The 18,951-nt window shown below is 45.4% G+C and overlaps 1 protein-coding gene across 2 annotated transcripts in view; it reads right to left on the reverse strand.

The window, feature by feature from the left end:
- CLUAP1 (clusterin associated protein 1) overlaps window positions 1-18,951 on the reverse strand; it is a 71,436-nt gene that overhangs the window by 21,196 nt on the left and 31,289 nt on the right. For both annotated transcript variants that reach the window (XM_074553122.1, XM_074553121.1), the window contains exon 9: window positions 1,567-1,639. In XM_074553122.1, the coding sequence (XP_074409223.1) occupies window positions 1,567-1,639 (73 nt within the window). The remainder of the gene's footprint in view (window positions 1-1,566; window positions 1,640-18,951) is intronic.

Raw genomic sequence — 18,951 nt, forward strand, 5'->3', positions numbered from 1 at the left:
AGAGGAGCACTCCACAAAGGAACATCTCACAGAGGAACATTCCATGGGGAACATTTCACAGAGGAGCACTCCACAAAGGAAAATTCCACAGAAGATTCCTATATGAACATTCCCAGAGGAGCATTCCATAGAGGAACATCTCACAGAAGAACATTCCACAGAGGAACATCTCCCAGAACACTTCCCAGAGGAACATTCCTGTAAGAACATTCCACAGAGGAACATTCCCAGAAGAATACTCAAAATGTTCCCAGAGGAACATCCCACAGAGGAACATTTACCAGAGGAACATTCCATAGAGGAACATCCCACAGAGAAACATTTCCCCAGAGGAGGACTCCAAAAAGGAACATTCCCCAGAACATTCCTATATGAACATTTCCAGAGGAACATTCCCAGAAGAACATTCCATAGAGGAACATCCCACAGAGGAACATTTCACAGAACATTCCCATATGAATGTTCCCAGAGGAGCATTCCATAGAGGAACATCTCACAGAAGAACATTCCCCAGAGGAACATCCCACAGAGGAACATCTCCCAAAACATTTCCCAGAGGAACATTCCCGTAAGAACGTTCCACAGAGGAACATTCCCAGAAGAATACTCAAAATGTTCCCAGAGGAACATTCCCCAGAGGAACATTTCCCCAGAGGAACATTTCCCCAGAGAAGGACTCCACAAAGGAACATTCCCCAGAACATTCCTATATGAACATTCCCAGAGGAGCATTCCTTAGAGGAACATCTCACAGAAGAACATTCCACAGGGGAACATCCCACAGAGGAACATCTCCCAGAACACTTCCCAGAGGAACATTCCCGTAAGAACATTCCACAGAGGAACATTCCCAGAAGAATACTCAAAATGTTCCCAGAGGAACATTTCCCAGGAGGAAGAGTCCACAAAGGAACATTCCCCAGAACATTCCTATATGAACATTCCCATAGGAACATTCCATAGAGGAACATCTCACAGAAGAACATTCCCCAGAGGAACGTCCCCCCAGAACATTTCCCACAGGAACATTCCCAGAAGAACATTTCCCCAAGAAACATTCCCCAGAGGAACATCTCACAGAGAGACATTCCACAGAGGAACATTCCCCAGAGGAACATTCCCCAGAGGAACATCTCCCAGAGGGACATTCCATAGAGGAACATTCCCCAGAGGAACATTCCATAGAGGAACATCTCCCAGAGGAACATCTCCCAGAGGAACATCTCCCAGAGGAACATCTCCCAGAGGAACAACTCACAGAGGGACATTCCATAGAGGAACATCTCCCAGAGGGACATTCCATAGAGGAACATCTCCCAGAGGGACATCTCCCAGAGGAACATCTCACAGAGGGACATTCCACAGAGGGACATTCCACAGAGGGACATTCCACAGAGGGACATTTCACTGCTGTCCTTTAAAGTTGTGACAACTCCACTTGTTCTGCCCCTTCCTGCTGACTCTGCCATCACCCCACATCCCCTTGGAAGTGGACACTTCCACCTGGAGCAGCCAGCACTCAGCAACTCCTCGGGCACCACGAGAGCTGAAGGAAATGCCACTCACCTCCACTCTTGAGCAGGTGCTGCTCCTCCTCCTTCAGCCTGTTCTGGATCAGACGTAGCATGTTGGCTGCTTCCTGCAAGAGGAGGAAAGAGCTGCCTTGGCAAAGCTGCCACAAGGACTAAAAAACGTCCTAAAATGTCATGTTTTATGGAAAACCAGGTCTGATTTGAAACATGGAGCTCCTGCTCATGTTTCCAGAGGAACATTCCCAGAAGAACATTCCATAGAGGAACATCTCACAGAGGAACATTCCATGGGGAACATCTCACAGAGGAGCACTCCACAGAACATTCCTATATGAACATTCCGAGAGGAGCATTCCTTAGAGGAACATCTCACAGAAGAACATTCCCCAGAGGAACATTCCCATAAGAACATTCCACAGAGGAACATTCCCAGAAGAATACTCAAAATGTTCCCAGAGGAACATTCCCCAGAGGAACATTTCCCCAGAGGAGCACTCCACAAAGGAACATTCCCCAGAACATTCCTATATGAACATTCCCAGAGGAACATTTCCCAGAGGAACATTCCCAGAAGAACATTCCATAGAGGAGTATCTCACAGAGGAACATTCCATGGGGAACATTTCACAGAGGAGCACTCCACAAAGGAACATTCCCCAGAACATTCCTATATGAACATTCCCAGAGGAACATTTCCCAGAGGAACATTCCATAGAGGAACATCTCACAGAGGAACATTCCATGGGGAACATTTCACAGAGGAGCACTCCACAAAGGAACATTCCACAGAACGTTCCTATATGAACATTCCCAGAGGAGCATTCCTTAGAGGAACATCTCACAGAAGAACATTCCATAGAGGAACATCTCACAGAAGAACATTCCACAGAGAGGGAATGTTAGGGAGATAAAGGCCAGGCCAAGCAGTGCACTGAAATTCAACCTTACACCCCCACTGGGTAAAACATCACTTCTCCCATGGAAAATTGGTTTATTTGTGTGCATCCCTGCTGTTGCTTTGAAAAGCAGACTTGGGTGGTTGTTTCCAGCCAGCAGTCCATTAAACACCAGGATGGTTTGTGAAATGACTGCACTTCCTGACACACATCCAAACCAGAAAATTCCCACCTTCCCAAGCTCCAAACCAAACTGGAGCAAACAACCCTATCAATGAGCTGGGAAAGTACAGCCATTATTTATTAAACCATTCTGGTGCAAAGAGAACCAACCACATGAAGGTCAAGGACATTAAAAAGTCACAGAATGGGACCTTCCTAGCACATTTTAATGACATTTAGCCTAAATTTGGAAAATGGTAATGGTGAAGAGCAAATTAAACATGATGGAGTAGGTAAGACAGGAATGCAAAGATTCAGGCACAGCCAGAACCCACAACAAGAACAGGTGGCAACAGCTGATAGAAGATTTAGCCACAAATTTTGCTAATTTTAGTCTCTTCAATTCCATCAGGCAGAGGAAAGTTAATTAATTGTAGAGTGAAGTAAGATTTTTCTGAGCCTTTGATTTCTTTAATGCAAAATATGATTCTAATTAAAAGTTGCTCTGATGTGATGAGACCTCCACAATTACAGGGAAGGAAACGTGGACCCAGCTGGAATATCCATGGGACAGAGGGAAGAAAGCAAAAAGAGCATGAAATGTAGAATGGAGCACAAGTTCTTCACACTTTCATGTGGAAATGTGTTTCCAGAAGTATGGAGGCTGAGAAAAGAACCTCCAAGGCCTGTCACTGTCATATTTTCTGAAAAACCCCTTGGCCAGGATTTCTTCTCCTGGGAAGCTGAGAAGCCTCAGAGAAAAATGAAAACAATAATTATCTGATTGCTTCTCCTGTGTTTGCTGCTTTGGAATGTGGTTTGGACATTGATTGCCAATTGGTCATTGTTTGATTGGTTTCATGTGAATTGTTTTAAATTAATGACCAATCACAGCCAGCTGTGTTGGGACTCTGGGAGGAGTCATGAGTTTTTCATTAGTGTCTTGTTAAACCTTTTGTAAGTATCTTTATTCTTTAGTATAGTATATACTAAAGAATATATATATAGTAGTATATATAGTAGATATACTATATATAGTAGTATATAGTATAGTAGTATATATAGTATATATACTATATATATATAGTATAGTACAGCATATTAGTATAACATAATACAACATAATATATAATATAATACAATACAATATAATATAGTAATAAATTAGCCTCCTAAGAACATGGAGCCTTTCATCATTTCCTCCCTGTTGGAACCCAGCACATTCCTCTGGCTGCCCTGGATGACTGGAGCCCTGGCAGGGGCTCAGAGACCTTGGCACAGAGTCCAAACCACCAAAACCACCTGTGCCTTTGATTTTAGCCCATGGAAACAATTCCCAACTTTGTCTGAGGATTTGCAAGTCACAAGAGTTTGAGTAGAATGATGGTTAATTTGTCACAGGGTGAAAATGTAGAATTTTGGGGATTTAGAATTGGGTTCAAGAGGCAAGATGGAGGAATCTGGGCATGTCCTGTCCTTCTTCTTGTTCTCCATCTTCTGCTGTGATGGTGACATTTTTTGATTGGTTTAGAGTAGAGGCAGACTGTCTAACATAGGTGATAGGTATTGGAATATTATTGTAAATAAAGTACATTAAGTAAATAAAGTTTTTGGTATAAAAAGCCAACACCACCCAAGGGCAGGGGCTGTGCCACAACCCAACCTGCAGGACAGATCTCAGCAGGTCAGAGAAAGAATGGAACAGATAAGAGAAAATAAACAAAATTCAAATGTGTGTGGAGCTGAGGCAAAATGTTCAGAGTTCTCTATTCAACAGTGTTTCCTTTGGTCATTGCAAGGCCTCCCTCTGCATCACAAAGTCCCAATATTTCCTCACTGAGCCTCACAATTGCTGTCTTTTTTTTCTTTACCTCTTCCTCCCAGCCAACCCTAAGGTTTAAATATGGTCAGAGATTGAAATAATCCCCTGCCCCCATTCCCAAGGCAGCCTCCCCCCTGCTCTGTCCCTGGGACAAATGGATACCTGAGGGATCATCCCCCTCCTGAATCCCAACCCCACTGCTGCAGCCCCCAGAAAGGAAAAAACAGCACAAAAAGGACATTTCCCAAATGTCATGGGGACAAATTCATAAGCCAGGAAGCACATTGAGAATGTTCACAGAGCAGTGGAATAATCAGCACGGACATAATCACTGCCTGGCACTGCAATTCCAGGCACACACCCCGACAGCTGAAGCTGGCAGTTCCAATTTAGACAAATGAGAGCTCCCCTGCCCTGCTCCTTCCCTTCTCCCACTCTCAGCTCTGAGAAAAGCACTTGTGCAGTGACACAAAAGGAACCTGCTGCAAACCAACCCAGCAACACAAAATTAAGGCAGGCAAATTCTCCAGTGCAGCTCAGAGTGTGCCCACCCAAGGTCCTGACTGGAGGATGGGATGCTGCACCCGTGGGGGAAACAGCAGGGTGAAGAAAATGGGGTTTATGAACTTAAACTGTGAGAGAAATGAAGGCTAAGAGAATGTTTACCCATACAAATGAGCCACTTTCCCCTTCCTCCAGCCTTGCCTGCTGCCAGCAGCTCAGCTGATCTCATTGCAAGGCAGCCCAGACACTTAACTGGCAGGAAAAATGTTGTTTTTCTGCTGGTTTAGGTTTCTGAATAACTTGATGCACAGCTGGGCAAATGCCACTGCCAGCCCAAGGGACCTGCTGAGCCTGAGCATCCTCCCTTCCCCTGGCTCCATCCCTGCCAGGAGCTCATCCAAAACTGCAGCAACAGAAAATGTGTTAAAAGGGCAGCTCCAAAGCATCAGGGAGCTGCTGTTACTGTCCTCAGCAAGTGCCATCTTCAAAGAGGGGGCAGAAGGGATGGCAATTCAAAAATCTACAGAGTAACCTGTCACCCTGGTTTTTTAAGCCTTCTGATGTTGACATTCTTGTAGTGAACTTTCTCACACAATAAACTCATGTTCCTGTAATAATAATAATGATTAAATTATTATTGTTATTAAAATTATTATTGTTATTAAAAACAATAAACTTTCTGTAAATAACTCATTGTTTTGCATTCCTTTATGGAGGAGGAGAAAGTTAATGGATTGTTGGTTTGTCCAGTGTCATTGGAGAGGTGGCACTGTCACCCTCCAATCCACTGGCACTCTTGGAAAACTATAAATGTTAAAGTCAGGAAATAAACTTTCCTTTTTTCTTCACCTTGAGAACAGCAGTGTGAGCTTGTGTTCTTTGTGTCCTACAGTGACATCAACCAGAATTTATCACTCGATGTTTTAAAGGTTTTGAGTGCCTGCAATCATCAAAGCTGCATTTTTGGCCCTGAGCAGCTCCCACCTCCCTTGGTGACAGCACCTTAGCAGATGTGATTTTTGGCAGCTGAGCCATAAATCAGAGCTGTTTGTGTTTGAGCTGGGCACCTGAGAGTGACCTAGAGCTGTGGCAGGCACAGGAGCTGGCAGTGATGCCCTGGAACACTGCAGGTGCTCCTGGAACACACAGGGCTGTGCCAGGGCTGCCCAGGTGTCACATCTCCCTGCAGTGACAGGGTGACAGCTCCATCAAAACACAGAAGTGTCCCTGTGCCCCTGCAGGGACAGCCTGAGTGCCCTGGGATGCTGGATGGGAAGCAGGCACTGTTTAACCCCCTGCTCAGTCTCTCAGTAAGCAAAGAGCAGCAGGCAAACCCTCTCTGGATCATCCTCTGCAAGGGAATTTTATCAAATTTTATCAAATTCCCCAGCTCCCACTGGGGAATCCCAGTGTCGGCTCAACACAATTTAACTACCAATTAACACAAAATCCAAACAAATCTGCCCCTTCTGAGACTCCCAGGGCTTTCAAGGTACTGGGGATCACTGGGGCTGAAAATCCTGCTGTAGGGACAGACAGATGGAAATTCTCCTCCATGCTTATCCTGGGTGTAAATCTGCCCAAAGGAGGATGTGGGATCTCAGGATCTGAGTCCTGAGATGCTGAGCCACCAAGAGCACCCTTGGGGGGGCTCGGGAGTCCTGGGATGTTCCAGAAGTGTCTGGTGGCTGGACTTTGACCCTACACGGGAGACGACACCTGTATGAGGACAGGAGGGTTTCACCGGGGTGAATGGTGAAGGGATTGGTTAATTAGAGAGTGAAACACAGGGTTTAGGATTTCTGTACAGGGGGGTTTAGAGAAGTAAGATGGAGGAATTGGGGCGTGTCCTGTCCTTCTTCTTCTTCTTCTTCTCCTCCATCTTCTTTGGTGATGGTGGCACCTTTGGATTGGTTATTACTGAAAGTGCACCGAGTAATAAGAATAAATGGTATTGGGGAAAAATGATAAATATTGTACACGTAACAATGGGTATAAAGATAGGTGACCGCCCGGAGGGCTACACAGTGTGCTCATGGCTGGCTGCTGAGCAGAGCTCTGTTGGGCTGAGAGAAAATCTTTTAGATAAACAATTAATAAACATAAAGACCGAAAGAAGAACTGAAGCCTCTTCTCATCCTTCGATACGCGGGCTGCCCCAAGGCCACTCCGGGCCTTTCCAGGCCCTTCAAACAGCCGAAAACCCGACAGGAGGAATTTTGCCAATTTGTGCAGCAAGGCAGGGCTGCCACTGAGACCCCCTGCATAACCCTGGCTCCAAGGAACCTTTTGAAGTCCCAGCCCAACCTCCTGCTCCAAGCAGGACCAGCAATGGGATCAGATCCCTCAGGGCAGGAGTTTATTGGCTCCTAAAGATCTCCAAGGGAGAGACTGAACAACCTGCCTGGGCAAGCTCTTCCACTGGCTGAGAGGCCAAAAGGTGCAGAAGTTTCCTCCCAGCAGCTCAGAATGGCTTTTCAGTGCTGATCACCTGTCCCTGCTCAGTCACCAGGGATGTCCCCACCCTCCCTTGGTGACACAGAGCCCACACAGACAAGAGCAGCAGGAAATGCAGAGCCCTTCTGAGACACACAAAGAATCTGAATCAAATAAGTTTCACCTATGTTTACAATCAACTGGGCTTTTTCCATGCCCATTTTCTGTTGTTATGGAAATGTTACCTGCTCAGCACACAAAATAAATGGTTTTTGTAGACTGGAGTTGGAAGGAGATAATTCAGATACTCTGCATCACTGGCAAAGCAGATGATTTTCCACCTGACTATGAAAGTCTTTGCAATAAATTGTGTCAGAATGTTTAAATTTGCTCTGATCTATTGCTCTCTGCACAAGTAAAACAGTTTTGGGTTCAGTGTGCAGGCTCTGGGCTGGGAGGGGGGATTGGGGTAATTTTGCTTTTAAACAGAGCCCATGGAGAACATCCCCCAGCAAGAGACCCACAGAGAACTTGCTTTGAGGCCAGTGAGGCAGGATTTAGATAATCCACATAACTGCAAATCCCTCATCCCTGTCCTTTATGGTGCTCCTGATGTTCCTGAGCTCTGGGTTAAACCATAACATCAAGCTGGAATTCATGAGAAATCATGAGACTGAACACAACTCTGCCCCTGCAGATGGCAAAGCAGCAAGTCTGACAGCTCAAAAGCAGGAAAAATAAAAATGATGCAGTATTTGACCATTTAAAACAGCTCAGCTTTCTCTTTTCTCTTTTTCCTTTTTTTTTTTTTTTTTTTTTTTTTTTTTTTGCTTTAGCTAACCTCAAAGTTTTGGTTGTTTTTTTAAAAAACACCAGCAGGATTTTTAATATAAAGAATTTGTGCCCTGCAGCCAGCTGGCAAACACAATTACCAGTAAACAGAGAGGAAAGGGAAAGGAGTGGGTGAAATAGGAAGGGAATAAGTACCAAAGCACAGGCCAACACCTGGAGCTCAGTGACTTTCTGCATTTGGATCAAGCATTTCAATTTCTGCCTTAGCTATTCCTTTTGTTCTCACTCTCCCAGTCCCAGAAATCTCTCACTGCCTCATGTTTTCATCTCAGCAAGGGAAAACAATGTTTCCTTCTGCTTTTTTCTGGAGTGATTTCCATTGCTCTGGAGTACCCTTGGAGGAAGGAAACCAATTTGCTGCTGGATTGAAGGGCTCAGCTCACCTTGAGTTCACCTGGGCAGCTGCTCCCTGCTCTGTGACTGAGATCAGCTCCTGCACACTGAGGCAGCTGCCTTTGGAAGGAGAGTGGCCACTCTTCCAGCAGGAGGGAGATAAAGGATGAGGAGAAACCATGAGGAGCCTGATGAGAATGTGGCAACTCAGTGACAGGAAATCTGCCAAGGCCAACAGGAAAGGGCCTGAAGTTCCTGGAAACAGGAGGTACCAACCCACCTGGAGCTGAGATGATGTTTCCTGGATGTTGCACTATTGTTAAATACCTCCCCCAAAATTCCTGCTCTGAATGGGACCATGGCTCTCATCATGTTTGACCAGCTCTGGCTGCAGTGCTGCAGGGTTTGTTCCTTTTTATTCTGCTGAGGAATGGTGGGAGAGAGACAAGATCCACCTGAAACAGTGGGGCAGGAGAAGCTTCACCATCAGGCTGGCTCAGCTGTGAGCAGGGCTTTGGATGATGATGATGATGGTGATGATGCTGACAAGGAACAGGGCATTGTGAACAAGTTCTGGAATGTTCCTTGTGAAGGCAAAACAAATGGGATCCCACCTCATGTGCCTGAACACAAGTGCATCCATTGGAGGGAACACAAGGAGGAATCAGCTGTGATCCCACAGGGGTCTCCTAATAAATTGTGGCACACCAGCTCCAGCACTCACATTTATCAAAAAATAATCAATTAGACCTGTTAGATCACTGCTAAAGGGCACTTTCATCAAGAGGAGTCATCAAAACACCTCAGAAGTTCCTTGAAAAGTTCCTTTTTTTTCAAGGACAAACGTGTTAATTAATGGAGCATCTTTGATGCCATCAAGAAAATTAGGGGGAAAGCACAAATGCTTTCTTATGTGAGGCCAATGTTTCATCAAGGAAAACTAGCAGAGTGAAAAAAAAAACAGCATGGGTTTTCATAGAATCACATAATCATTAAGGTTGGAAAATACTTCTGAAATCAAGGGGATTTTTTGTCAGCCATGAGCCAAGTGCCACATCCACTTGTTTTCTGAATGCTTCCAAGGATGGTGACCCCACCAGTGCATGTCCCCATGCCTTTCTCTGAAGAGATTTTCCCTGATATCCAACCTCAGGCCATTTCCCTTTGTCCTATTACCAGCTATGATGACTTTGTTTTGGGGGAAAGTCTTTAGGAAGGAAAACTTCCATCAGGGCTGTGTGAGAAAGGTGTCCAGCAGAGCCTTCACATGGGGTGACACTTCTAGCAGAAGACAGAGCCAGGAAAAATGGGATTTTGGGCTGATTTACACCAGTACAGCTCTCAGAGACACCAGCTCAGGCTGCACAGAGCCAGACAGTGAAGTGCATTCAAAACCAACCCAGAGCAACTGCTGTAAAATCAGTTAATCAGATTGGTTTAACATTTTACACACACTTCTTCCTAAAGCTCCCAGAATTACTTGGCAAGTCCTGACTCCATCCAGCTCCAGCCCTGCAATACCCATGGATGAAGTAGAGTTGAAGGGAACAGCACACTCCATAATTTAGATATCAACACCTTCCCTCTGGGAGCCCAACAGGAGATCAGCCAGGGTGAGGAATGGCAGCTTCTCCTTGTTGGTTCTCACCTGTGGGATGTGTTTGCTGACCTGGATCAGCTCATGCTCTCACTCAAAGAGAGTGTGAACTCTCTTGGCCTCTCTCTAAGCTCTCCCCTTGTATCCTCACACAGTAAATGAGTAATTTACTCATTTAATCCAGTAATTCTCCCCCTGGCACAATTCTGGAGTGACTTTTAATGCAAATATTAATAATATTAAAGCTCTCTGCACATTTAACTGTGCACAGTGCATGGTTTTTATTGGAATGATCAAACAGAGCACAGCTGGCCCCAGGAGACTGCACAGTCTGTCCTTGGAGGCTCTGGGGACTGGAGTGGATAAAGTCTGATGCCACAGCTGACCTTGCTTGGCACAAAATGAATGTGTCAGTCACTGACTAAGAAAGCAGGTTTAAAAGTGATTTAGTTGACTGGTTTTCTATTAAAAAAGCCCCAAAAGACAACAAACAAAGCCCAGCTCCAAACTTTCCACCTCAAATACTTCTCTGCACTGCTGTGCTGGTTTCAAGGCCAGGTTGGAGCACCCTGGGCTGGTGAAGGTGTCCTTGCCCAAGGCCCTGGGTGAGCTCTGAGGTCCCTCCTGTTGGGAAGGAAGGAAGTTTGACAAGGAAGTCTCATAGATGCTTAGCAGAAAGATTTTTCAATTTAGGGTCTGATGAAGGAATAGAGATGGAAGCAAGTTTTGATATAGAAGAAAAGAATTACTGGATAACCAAGGAGGCAAAGGGTGTGTTAGTTAGAAGGGGATTTTATAACTTAGAGCAAAGGATAAACCCACCCCAAACAGAAGATGTTTTTACCAAGCAGAAAGAGAGCACAGGCAAACAAATCAGCAAAGTTGCAAGTAGAAAAAAGGTCTCAGAAAACTGAAAAACAACTTCCAGCTTAAACTGTAATGCACTGACTTTTAGTGACTGGAGAACAGTAACATGAATATGGTAATTACAGTAGTTATGATAGGCTATAGATAATAGTTAAGGGATAGATTGGTTCTGCTGTATGAAGATGCTCAGCAAAGAAAAGTCTATAATGCATTGTAACCAAAAGAAAAGTAAATAATGCAGTGTAACCAAAATAAAAGTAAATAATGCATTGTAACCTAAACCAAAGGGGCTCCAGGCCTGCCTGCAGCTGGAGCTGACAGCTGTGGGCACAGCTCTGTCACCCACAACCCTGGATTGCTGGAACACCTTGGATACAATAAACTGCATTTTGCAGAGCTGCCTGGAGTCCCACATCCCTCATTTAAGCTCTTACACCCTCCCAACCCAAACCATTCTGTGGTGTCAGAAACGCTCCTGACCCATGCAGGAACCACAGGGCAGAGCCAGGGGAGCAGAACAGCCAAGGGAACAGCACTGAGCTCCCTGCTGGGGATTTGTGAGAGTGCCCTTGGCAGGGCAGACACAGGAGGCAAAAGGATTGGGAAGGCACTGGCAGGGGCTGCAGGAGACCAGGGCAGGGCACAGGCCTTTGAATCATCTGCCAGCACTGAGAGAAATCTAAACAGAAGGAAAAAAGTTAAAAAAGAGATCCAGACTAACATTTTCTGCCCAGAATTTTTCACTCAAAATCCTTCTGCCTCCTGTGTCTGCCCTGCCAAGGGCACTCACACAAACCCCCAGCAGGGAGCTCAGTGCTGCTCCCTTGGCTGTTCTGCTCCCCTGGCTCTGACCTGTGGTTCCTGCATGGGTCAGGAGCGTTTCTGACACCACAGAATGGTTTGGGTTGGGAGGGTGTAAGAGCTTAAATGAGGGATGTGGGACTCCAGGCAGCTCTGCAAAATGCAGTTTATTGTATCCAAGGTGTTCCAGCAATCCAGGGTTGTGGGTGAAGTCAGGAATAACACAGACAACTTCATTACTACCTGAAATAACATGGCAGAAGCTGGACTTTATCCTGTGTATCAGATGTGTTCTGTATTCAGCATTACATGCAATGCAAATTTTCCCTAATGCCAACTCTATTTGCTTTTGTGGAAGGGATGAATTCTAATGGCTCAATAACAGCTCATTGAACATTCCCTTCATGGATTACATCTTTATTATAGTGAGCTTACAAGTGATCTTGTTTGGATGTGTAATTTATTTGAATTAATGTACAATTCTGGGGTCACTTTGCAGTGCCTGAAGAAATCATCACCCAAATTAACACTGATTGGGAGTTGGGAGGCACAGCAGTGTCTTGTTCAGCAGCACAGAGCAGTCACTGCCTGGTCCCTGCCAGACTCCAGCTCCTGAATTATCCCTGCCTGTGAAGTGTTCAAGGGGGTCAGGATGGCTCTGGCTTTTCCAGGAGAGTGTTTTCCACATTAAAGGGCAGCTGTTGGTGGTGGACTTGAGGGTTGCAGGAACTGATAATGGACTCTGCTGCCTTTTATCTAGAGATAATTATCTCAGTGCAACCCCCATTTCCCACAGCAAGAGCATCTTCAAGAGGGGCACACTTCAGTTTGTTCCTGATCTCCCACCCAAATGAAGTGGCACCACCATCCAGCCTCTCTCTAACTCTTGTCAGAGAGGAATTACAGACCTGGTTTTTGTCATTTCTCCAGCTTGAAAACATTTGCACTCCCACTTCCTGCTCCCCAGGACAATGCTCTACCTACTCCTGAAATGACTGGAATAAAACTATTTCCAAACATCTCCCTGGGGTGGGCTGGAGAAGGAAGGGAGGTGAGTAATGATGCAGACAAACCTCTTTAGCAAGGAGGTGACAAACACAGCTTGTAGGACTGTTCATTCATCAGTTCTTTAACAGAAAAGAGCAGGTAAATCATTTCTGAGCAATGGACAAACAAGCAGATTTCACCTCCTGCTTCTGTGGTTTCCATGCTCTGCTCTCCTCCATGGAATAGCAGGAGAGCTCCACTCCAGGTTACCCCAGGATGAGGAACTGGAGCTGTTGGTTTAAACCCCCTGGTGCTGAGCAGGAGCAGGTGCAGGATGCTCTCTCTGCACTTTCCCAGCAGGAGGTGGCCACCAGCAGGGACTGCCAGGGAATGTGGCACTGCCAGGGGCACTCAGACCCTGCTTTGAGGGCAGGTTCCTCCCCAGTCCCCTCACAGATGGAACAAAAGCCTGAGGAGGAGACTCAGACTCACAGGCCAGCAAATTTAATAAAAACAGGGGAGTCTTACAATGGAGGTTTCCATTGATTTTGGAACTACATCAGGCTCAAGGAAAGTCCAAATGGGAATGGAAGTGGATTTCCAGCAGAATAAATCTGATCCCAGCCCCCAGGCAGCAAGGGGTGCAGCTTGTCCTGGGATTTTTTAAAGGAAATTTTTTACTTTCCTTGGTGCTGATGTGTGACCCTGCTGCAATGCAGAGCTGGGCCTGTGGGTTATCCCAACATCTGAATCCTCTCCAAAGGATCCCAGAGCTCTGGGAGGAGAGGCAGGGACTGCACAGGGCACTGCCAGCCCCTGCCAGCACATTTCTCTCAGACAGGCACTTTCACAGCGTGCCACTTCCACAACTCACTGAACTCAGGGAGGAATTGCTCTCACACAGGCAGAAAACTGAGAATTATTTTCCTGTTCAAAGACTCAGACCTCACTGTTTTGCAGCTGATCAGATTATGCATGTTTATGCAAATCAGAATGTCACTCTCACAGCTCCTTTTCCCCACTAAATACCTGCAGCAGAGCATAAACCTCCTCAATTTCCTGTACATCATTTTAACACTACCCACTTATGTCATTTGGTGCAAAGCACCAAACATCAGTCCTAAATTAAGAGTTATTTTAGCTTTTTTCTTTCAACCTGTTGAAATGTTTCTCAATTCTTTAAATGTGAATCTCTGGGGAAAAATATAAATTGATCTTCTTGATCAGTGTTGTTTCAAGTAATCTGATTGTCTCCTATTCTGAGTGAATTTCAAGTGATTTTTGTTACATAATTCAGACATCAAAAATCTTTGTGAATATTCAAGAGGATAATGCAGGGAAGGCAGGAAGACCATAACATGAACCACACACTTCTTCATCTCCTTCCCAAATGAAGCTGGATAAAAAGAAGATTTAAAACCTACAAGGCAGCACCTTGGAATGCACTGGAGACTGTTCTCATGCATTGCTGCTTCTCCTCTGGAGTCACTGCACAAGAAATCCAGTGAGACAAGTGAAGAACTGAATTTATTAAAGACCAGAAAGTTCTGATTTCTCTTTGTGACAGTCATCCATGGATTTCCAAGCCATGCAGTGAGAGCTGTTACATCTCACCCTTCACAGAAACAGCTGCTCTCATGACAAACCCACCCTGAAAACTCAGCCCATCCTCTCTGTTCCTTCCCCAGTGCAGAGGATTTAATTGATAAAAGAATCAGCACAGATTTATAACAGCAGCAAGAAAGAACCAGACTGAGAAACCTTTACAGAGGATTCATATCCAACCACAGCACCAAGCCCTGAGGCTCAAGAAATCTCTTTACCCTTCAGGGGCTGCTGGAGGCAAAATATGACTTTTTCCATTGCTCAGAAAAGCCTGTAAGTGATTTGGGATTCAATAATCTCTTGTTTCATCTCTAGCTCTGTGATAAAATGAGCTCTGGAGTGTGTCAGACATGAAGAGCTTGAAGCTGTGAGTCAAACAGCCCCAAATCTGGGATCCTGAGGCAAGTTTGTCACCCACTGGCACATCAGATATCCAGATAATCCCTAGGAAAACACAGATCTTTGAGCACTGAGTCGATCTGACTGAGATAATTGAACTGATCTCGATTGTTTGCACTTCCCCAAAAGTTCTCCCACAGCTTTAATGGGAGAGAGTAACAACAGAGCCCCAGGAGCAGGCAGGCATGACCTGCCTCAGGGCAGTTGCCATGGTATTGGCAGGGCACTGCAGAATTTTATTTCAGTGGAATAAATGCACACAGAACCTTTTCATCTTCCCTGATGCACTCTCCACACACCCTCCCACCTCCTCCTATCTCCACTTCTCCTTTCTGTGATCATCATTTCTCAGGCAATAATTTCTTTTGTCCTTTTCTCCTACGCTCCACTGCCCCTTCTCCTTCTGTGCTTTCCCTTCCCCCTGCTTTATTTTTTTCCACATTTCCCCACTGATTTCTGTGTCTCAGTGCACCAATACTGGCACCCTTGCACACTGAACTAAAGGCCAAAATAGAAGCAACCAGCAATTCAGCAGCCTGTGCTTATTTTACATCTGCTGTTCCACACAGCCCAGCAGTGCTGCACCAGGAGTGCTCTCCTGGCACCTATAAAATGTTTAAAGCAGTCATAATTCAAATGCACATTAGTTAGAAGATTAAAGACTGTAACCAGCTGCTTGTCATGTTAACCTTGTGCTGGCTATTGTCACAGTGGGAATGGTGAATTTAGTTCAGTGCAAAAAGCACAGACTCAGAGTGGAGCAGAACTGATATCCCTATTTATTATTATGTGCATATTTAAAAGCTCTGCTAAAAAGAGTTTAATGAAAAGGGGATTTTATGTGGGGAGGGCAGGTTGCAAAGGGTAATTCTCAACATAGTTTGTTTATTTAGAATTGCATGATTAATCATGAAGGGCTGTTTACTGATAATTCATAGAATCAATCATGGAATGGGCTGGCTTGGAAGGGATCTCAAAGCCCATCCAGTGCCACCCCTGCCATGGCAGGGACACCTCCCACTGTCCCAGGCTGCTCCAGCCCTGCCCAGCCTGGCCTTGGGCACTGCCAGGGATCCAGGGTGGGCACCCTGTGCCAGGGCCTGCCCACCCTCACAGGGAACAGTTCCTGCCCAATTGTCACAGAGATGTTTTATAAAAAATCCTTTCCTTAGGATTTTTCCTCCTGAGAAGCTGAGAGGCCTCAGGAACAAAATGTAAACATTGATTATCTGCTGCAGTGGAATGCAACAGGTGCATCTGGGATTGGTCTCATGTGGTTGTTTCTGATTAATGGCCAATCACAGTCCAGCTGTCCAGAATGTATCAGTCATTCACAAACCTTTGTTATCATTCTTTTTCTATTCTTAGCCAGCCTTCTGATGAAATTCTTTCTTCTATTCTTTTAGTATAGTTTTAATGTGATATGTATCATAAAATAATAAATCAAGCCTTCTGAAACATGGAGTCAGATCCTCATCTCTCCCCTCATCCTGGGACCCCAGCAAACACCACCACACCCAATATCCCACCCAAACCCCTCCTCCTTCACTTTGAACCCATTCCCCTTTGTTCTGTCTCTACATGCCCTTGGAAACTCCATAATGATGAAAAGAAAAGCAGTTTAAGCAATCCCAAACCAAAGATAAAGGACTGAGGGGCTCAGAACATCCTCATCCCCATGTCCAGCACTTCACGGCACCCCTCAGCTGAGATTACACACAAGCAGCACAAAACCAGTCTGAAAATACCTCAGGAGAAAGCAGCTGAAGAGGAAAGAACTTCTGGGCTGTCCTCTGAGAAGCACAAGAAAGAATAAGCACATTCTCTCCAGGGAAAAGGCAAGAGCTGAAGGAAATTGCCAAGTTATTCTGGCATTACATAAGCTAATGCCAAAACCACCTTTTTGAACTGTATTAGCCTGTGCTGGCCTTTAAAAGAGAGGCATTCATTTATAATCCAGAGAGAATTTCAACCCCCAAATCTGAAAAACCCCTGAAAATTAGGTTTTTTAGAACAGCCAAACTTCTAATAGCTTCTGTGTCTAAACACCCAAAACAATTCCATCTTAGAAACAAGGTAAAAAGTGAATTAACTGTGCTGAATCTTTTTACAGAGCAGAAAAATAAGACCCAATCTTTGAGGAGACACAGCTCATAAATCCATACCTTGGCACAGAACTGCAGGAAGATGGATTAATTCCATGAACAGCACCAAGAAACAGAAGGAGAATAAACAAGGTAAAGGAGGCAAAGGAAACTGCAAAGACAAGAGGGCCTTGTTTAAATTCCTTGGATCCAGGAGTAAGTTGTGCATGACAGCTGTCAGTCAGTGTGAGAAACTCACTGGAAAGATAAATCATGTGTGGACTTCTGCCTTCTCCAGGTGATAATGGCCAAATAATTGTGGTTTTTAATCATATATTTCAGCAGGTGTAAATTTTGCTAATTAGGAGCTGCACTCTGGTCCAGGTTGGTGGCTGTGGATACCCAACCACTCTGAGTCCAACTGAGCACAGAGCAGGCTTGCTATTGAGCAACAGCATCAGGCTCTCAGTCAGAACAAAAACTCCTGAAAATGTGGATTAAATCAAGGAGAGGGGCCCAAAACCAGAGCTCAGAACAGCACAGGCAGTGCTGGATTAATCTAATTACTCTGCTGATGCTTTTTGCTGGCAAGCTCTTTAGCAAATACACAGCAATGATAAAAGAATTGCCTCATGCTGCTACTGCAGAAGTTAATTAAGATTTGTTTGGTGGAACAAAAGACAAATCAGGGTTGGGGAAAAAAAAATCAACATAATTTTCAGTGTTTCTGACAGCTGGAGTGAGTGTGTTTTAAAATAGATTAAATGTAATTATCCTTGTTATTTTTTCCTCTGTTGATGCTGAAAATGACACAAGATTATAAACTGTAGGACAACAAGCAAAGCATTGCTTTGGAGCAAAATGTTCTATTTTTTTTTTTAAGCATGTAATAACCCACAGTTCTTCACCATAAAGCAGCCAAAGTGCTGCTTTGAAAAGCAGAATCTGAAAAGCAGATCCAGACTGAAAGAAGTGACAGACACATCTTTGTGTTCCAGGGTGGCCAGAGATTGACCCAAAAGTGATTGAACAGTGCATCCCCTCACTGGTTTGGAAGTGCCCCAGCAAATCTCTTGGTTTAGATGGGACCCAGATGGGAATCATGGAATGGGTTGGGTTGGAAGAGACCTTAAAGCCCATCCAGTGCCACCCCTGCCATGGCAGGGACACCTCCCACTGTCCCAGGCTGCTCCCAGCCCTGCCCAGCCTGGCCTTGGGCACTGCCAGGGATCCAGGGTGGGCACCCTGTGCCAGGGCCTGCCCACCCTCCCAGGGAACAATTCCCAATTCCCAATATCCCATCCATCCCTGCCCTCTGGCAGTGGGAGCCATTCCCTGGGTCCTGTCCCTCCATCCCTTGTCCCCAGTCCCTCTGCAGCTCTCCTGGAGCCCCTTCAGGCCCTGGAGGCTGCTCTAAAGTTTCCCCAGAGCTTTCTCTTCTCCAGATGAAATTCTTCACCCTCCTTCAGTCCCCAAGCCCTGGAGATTGATTTTGAGAACTGACATCTCATAATGACTTCAAATTCCAGTTTGGACTCCAGCACCTCTAAATGTTTGGCTGGAAGAGAGAGAGACACACAGACAGACACACAGACAGACACACAGACACACAGACAGACAGACAGACACAGACACACACACAGACACACACAGACACACAGACACAGACAGACACACACACAGACACAGACAGACACACACACAGACACACAGACACACAGACAGACACAGACACACAGACACAGACACATACACACACACAGACAGACTGACACACACACAGACACACGCACACACACACACAGACAGACACACACACACAGACACACAGACACACACACAGACACACACACACACAGACACACAGACACACAGACACAGACACAGACACACACACAGACACACACACACAGACAGACAGACACACACACACACACACAGACACACACACACAGACACACAGACACACACACACAGACACACAGACACACACACAGACACACGCACACACACACACAGACAGACACACACACACAGACACACACACAGACACACACACACACACACACAGACA

Source organism: Zonotrichia albicollis, chromosome 16 (assembly GCF_047830755.1).
Source record: "Zonotrichia albicollis isolate bZonAlb1 chromosome 16, bZonAlb1.hap1, whole genome shotgun sequence".
NCBI lineage: Eukaryota > Metazoa > Chordata > Aves > Passeriformes > Passerellidae > Zonotrichia > Zonotrichia albicollis.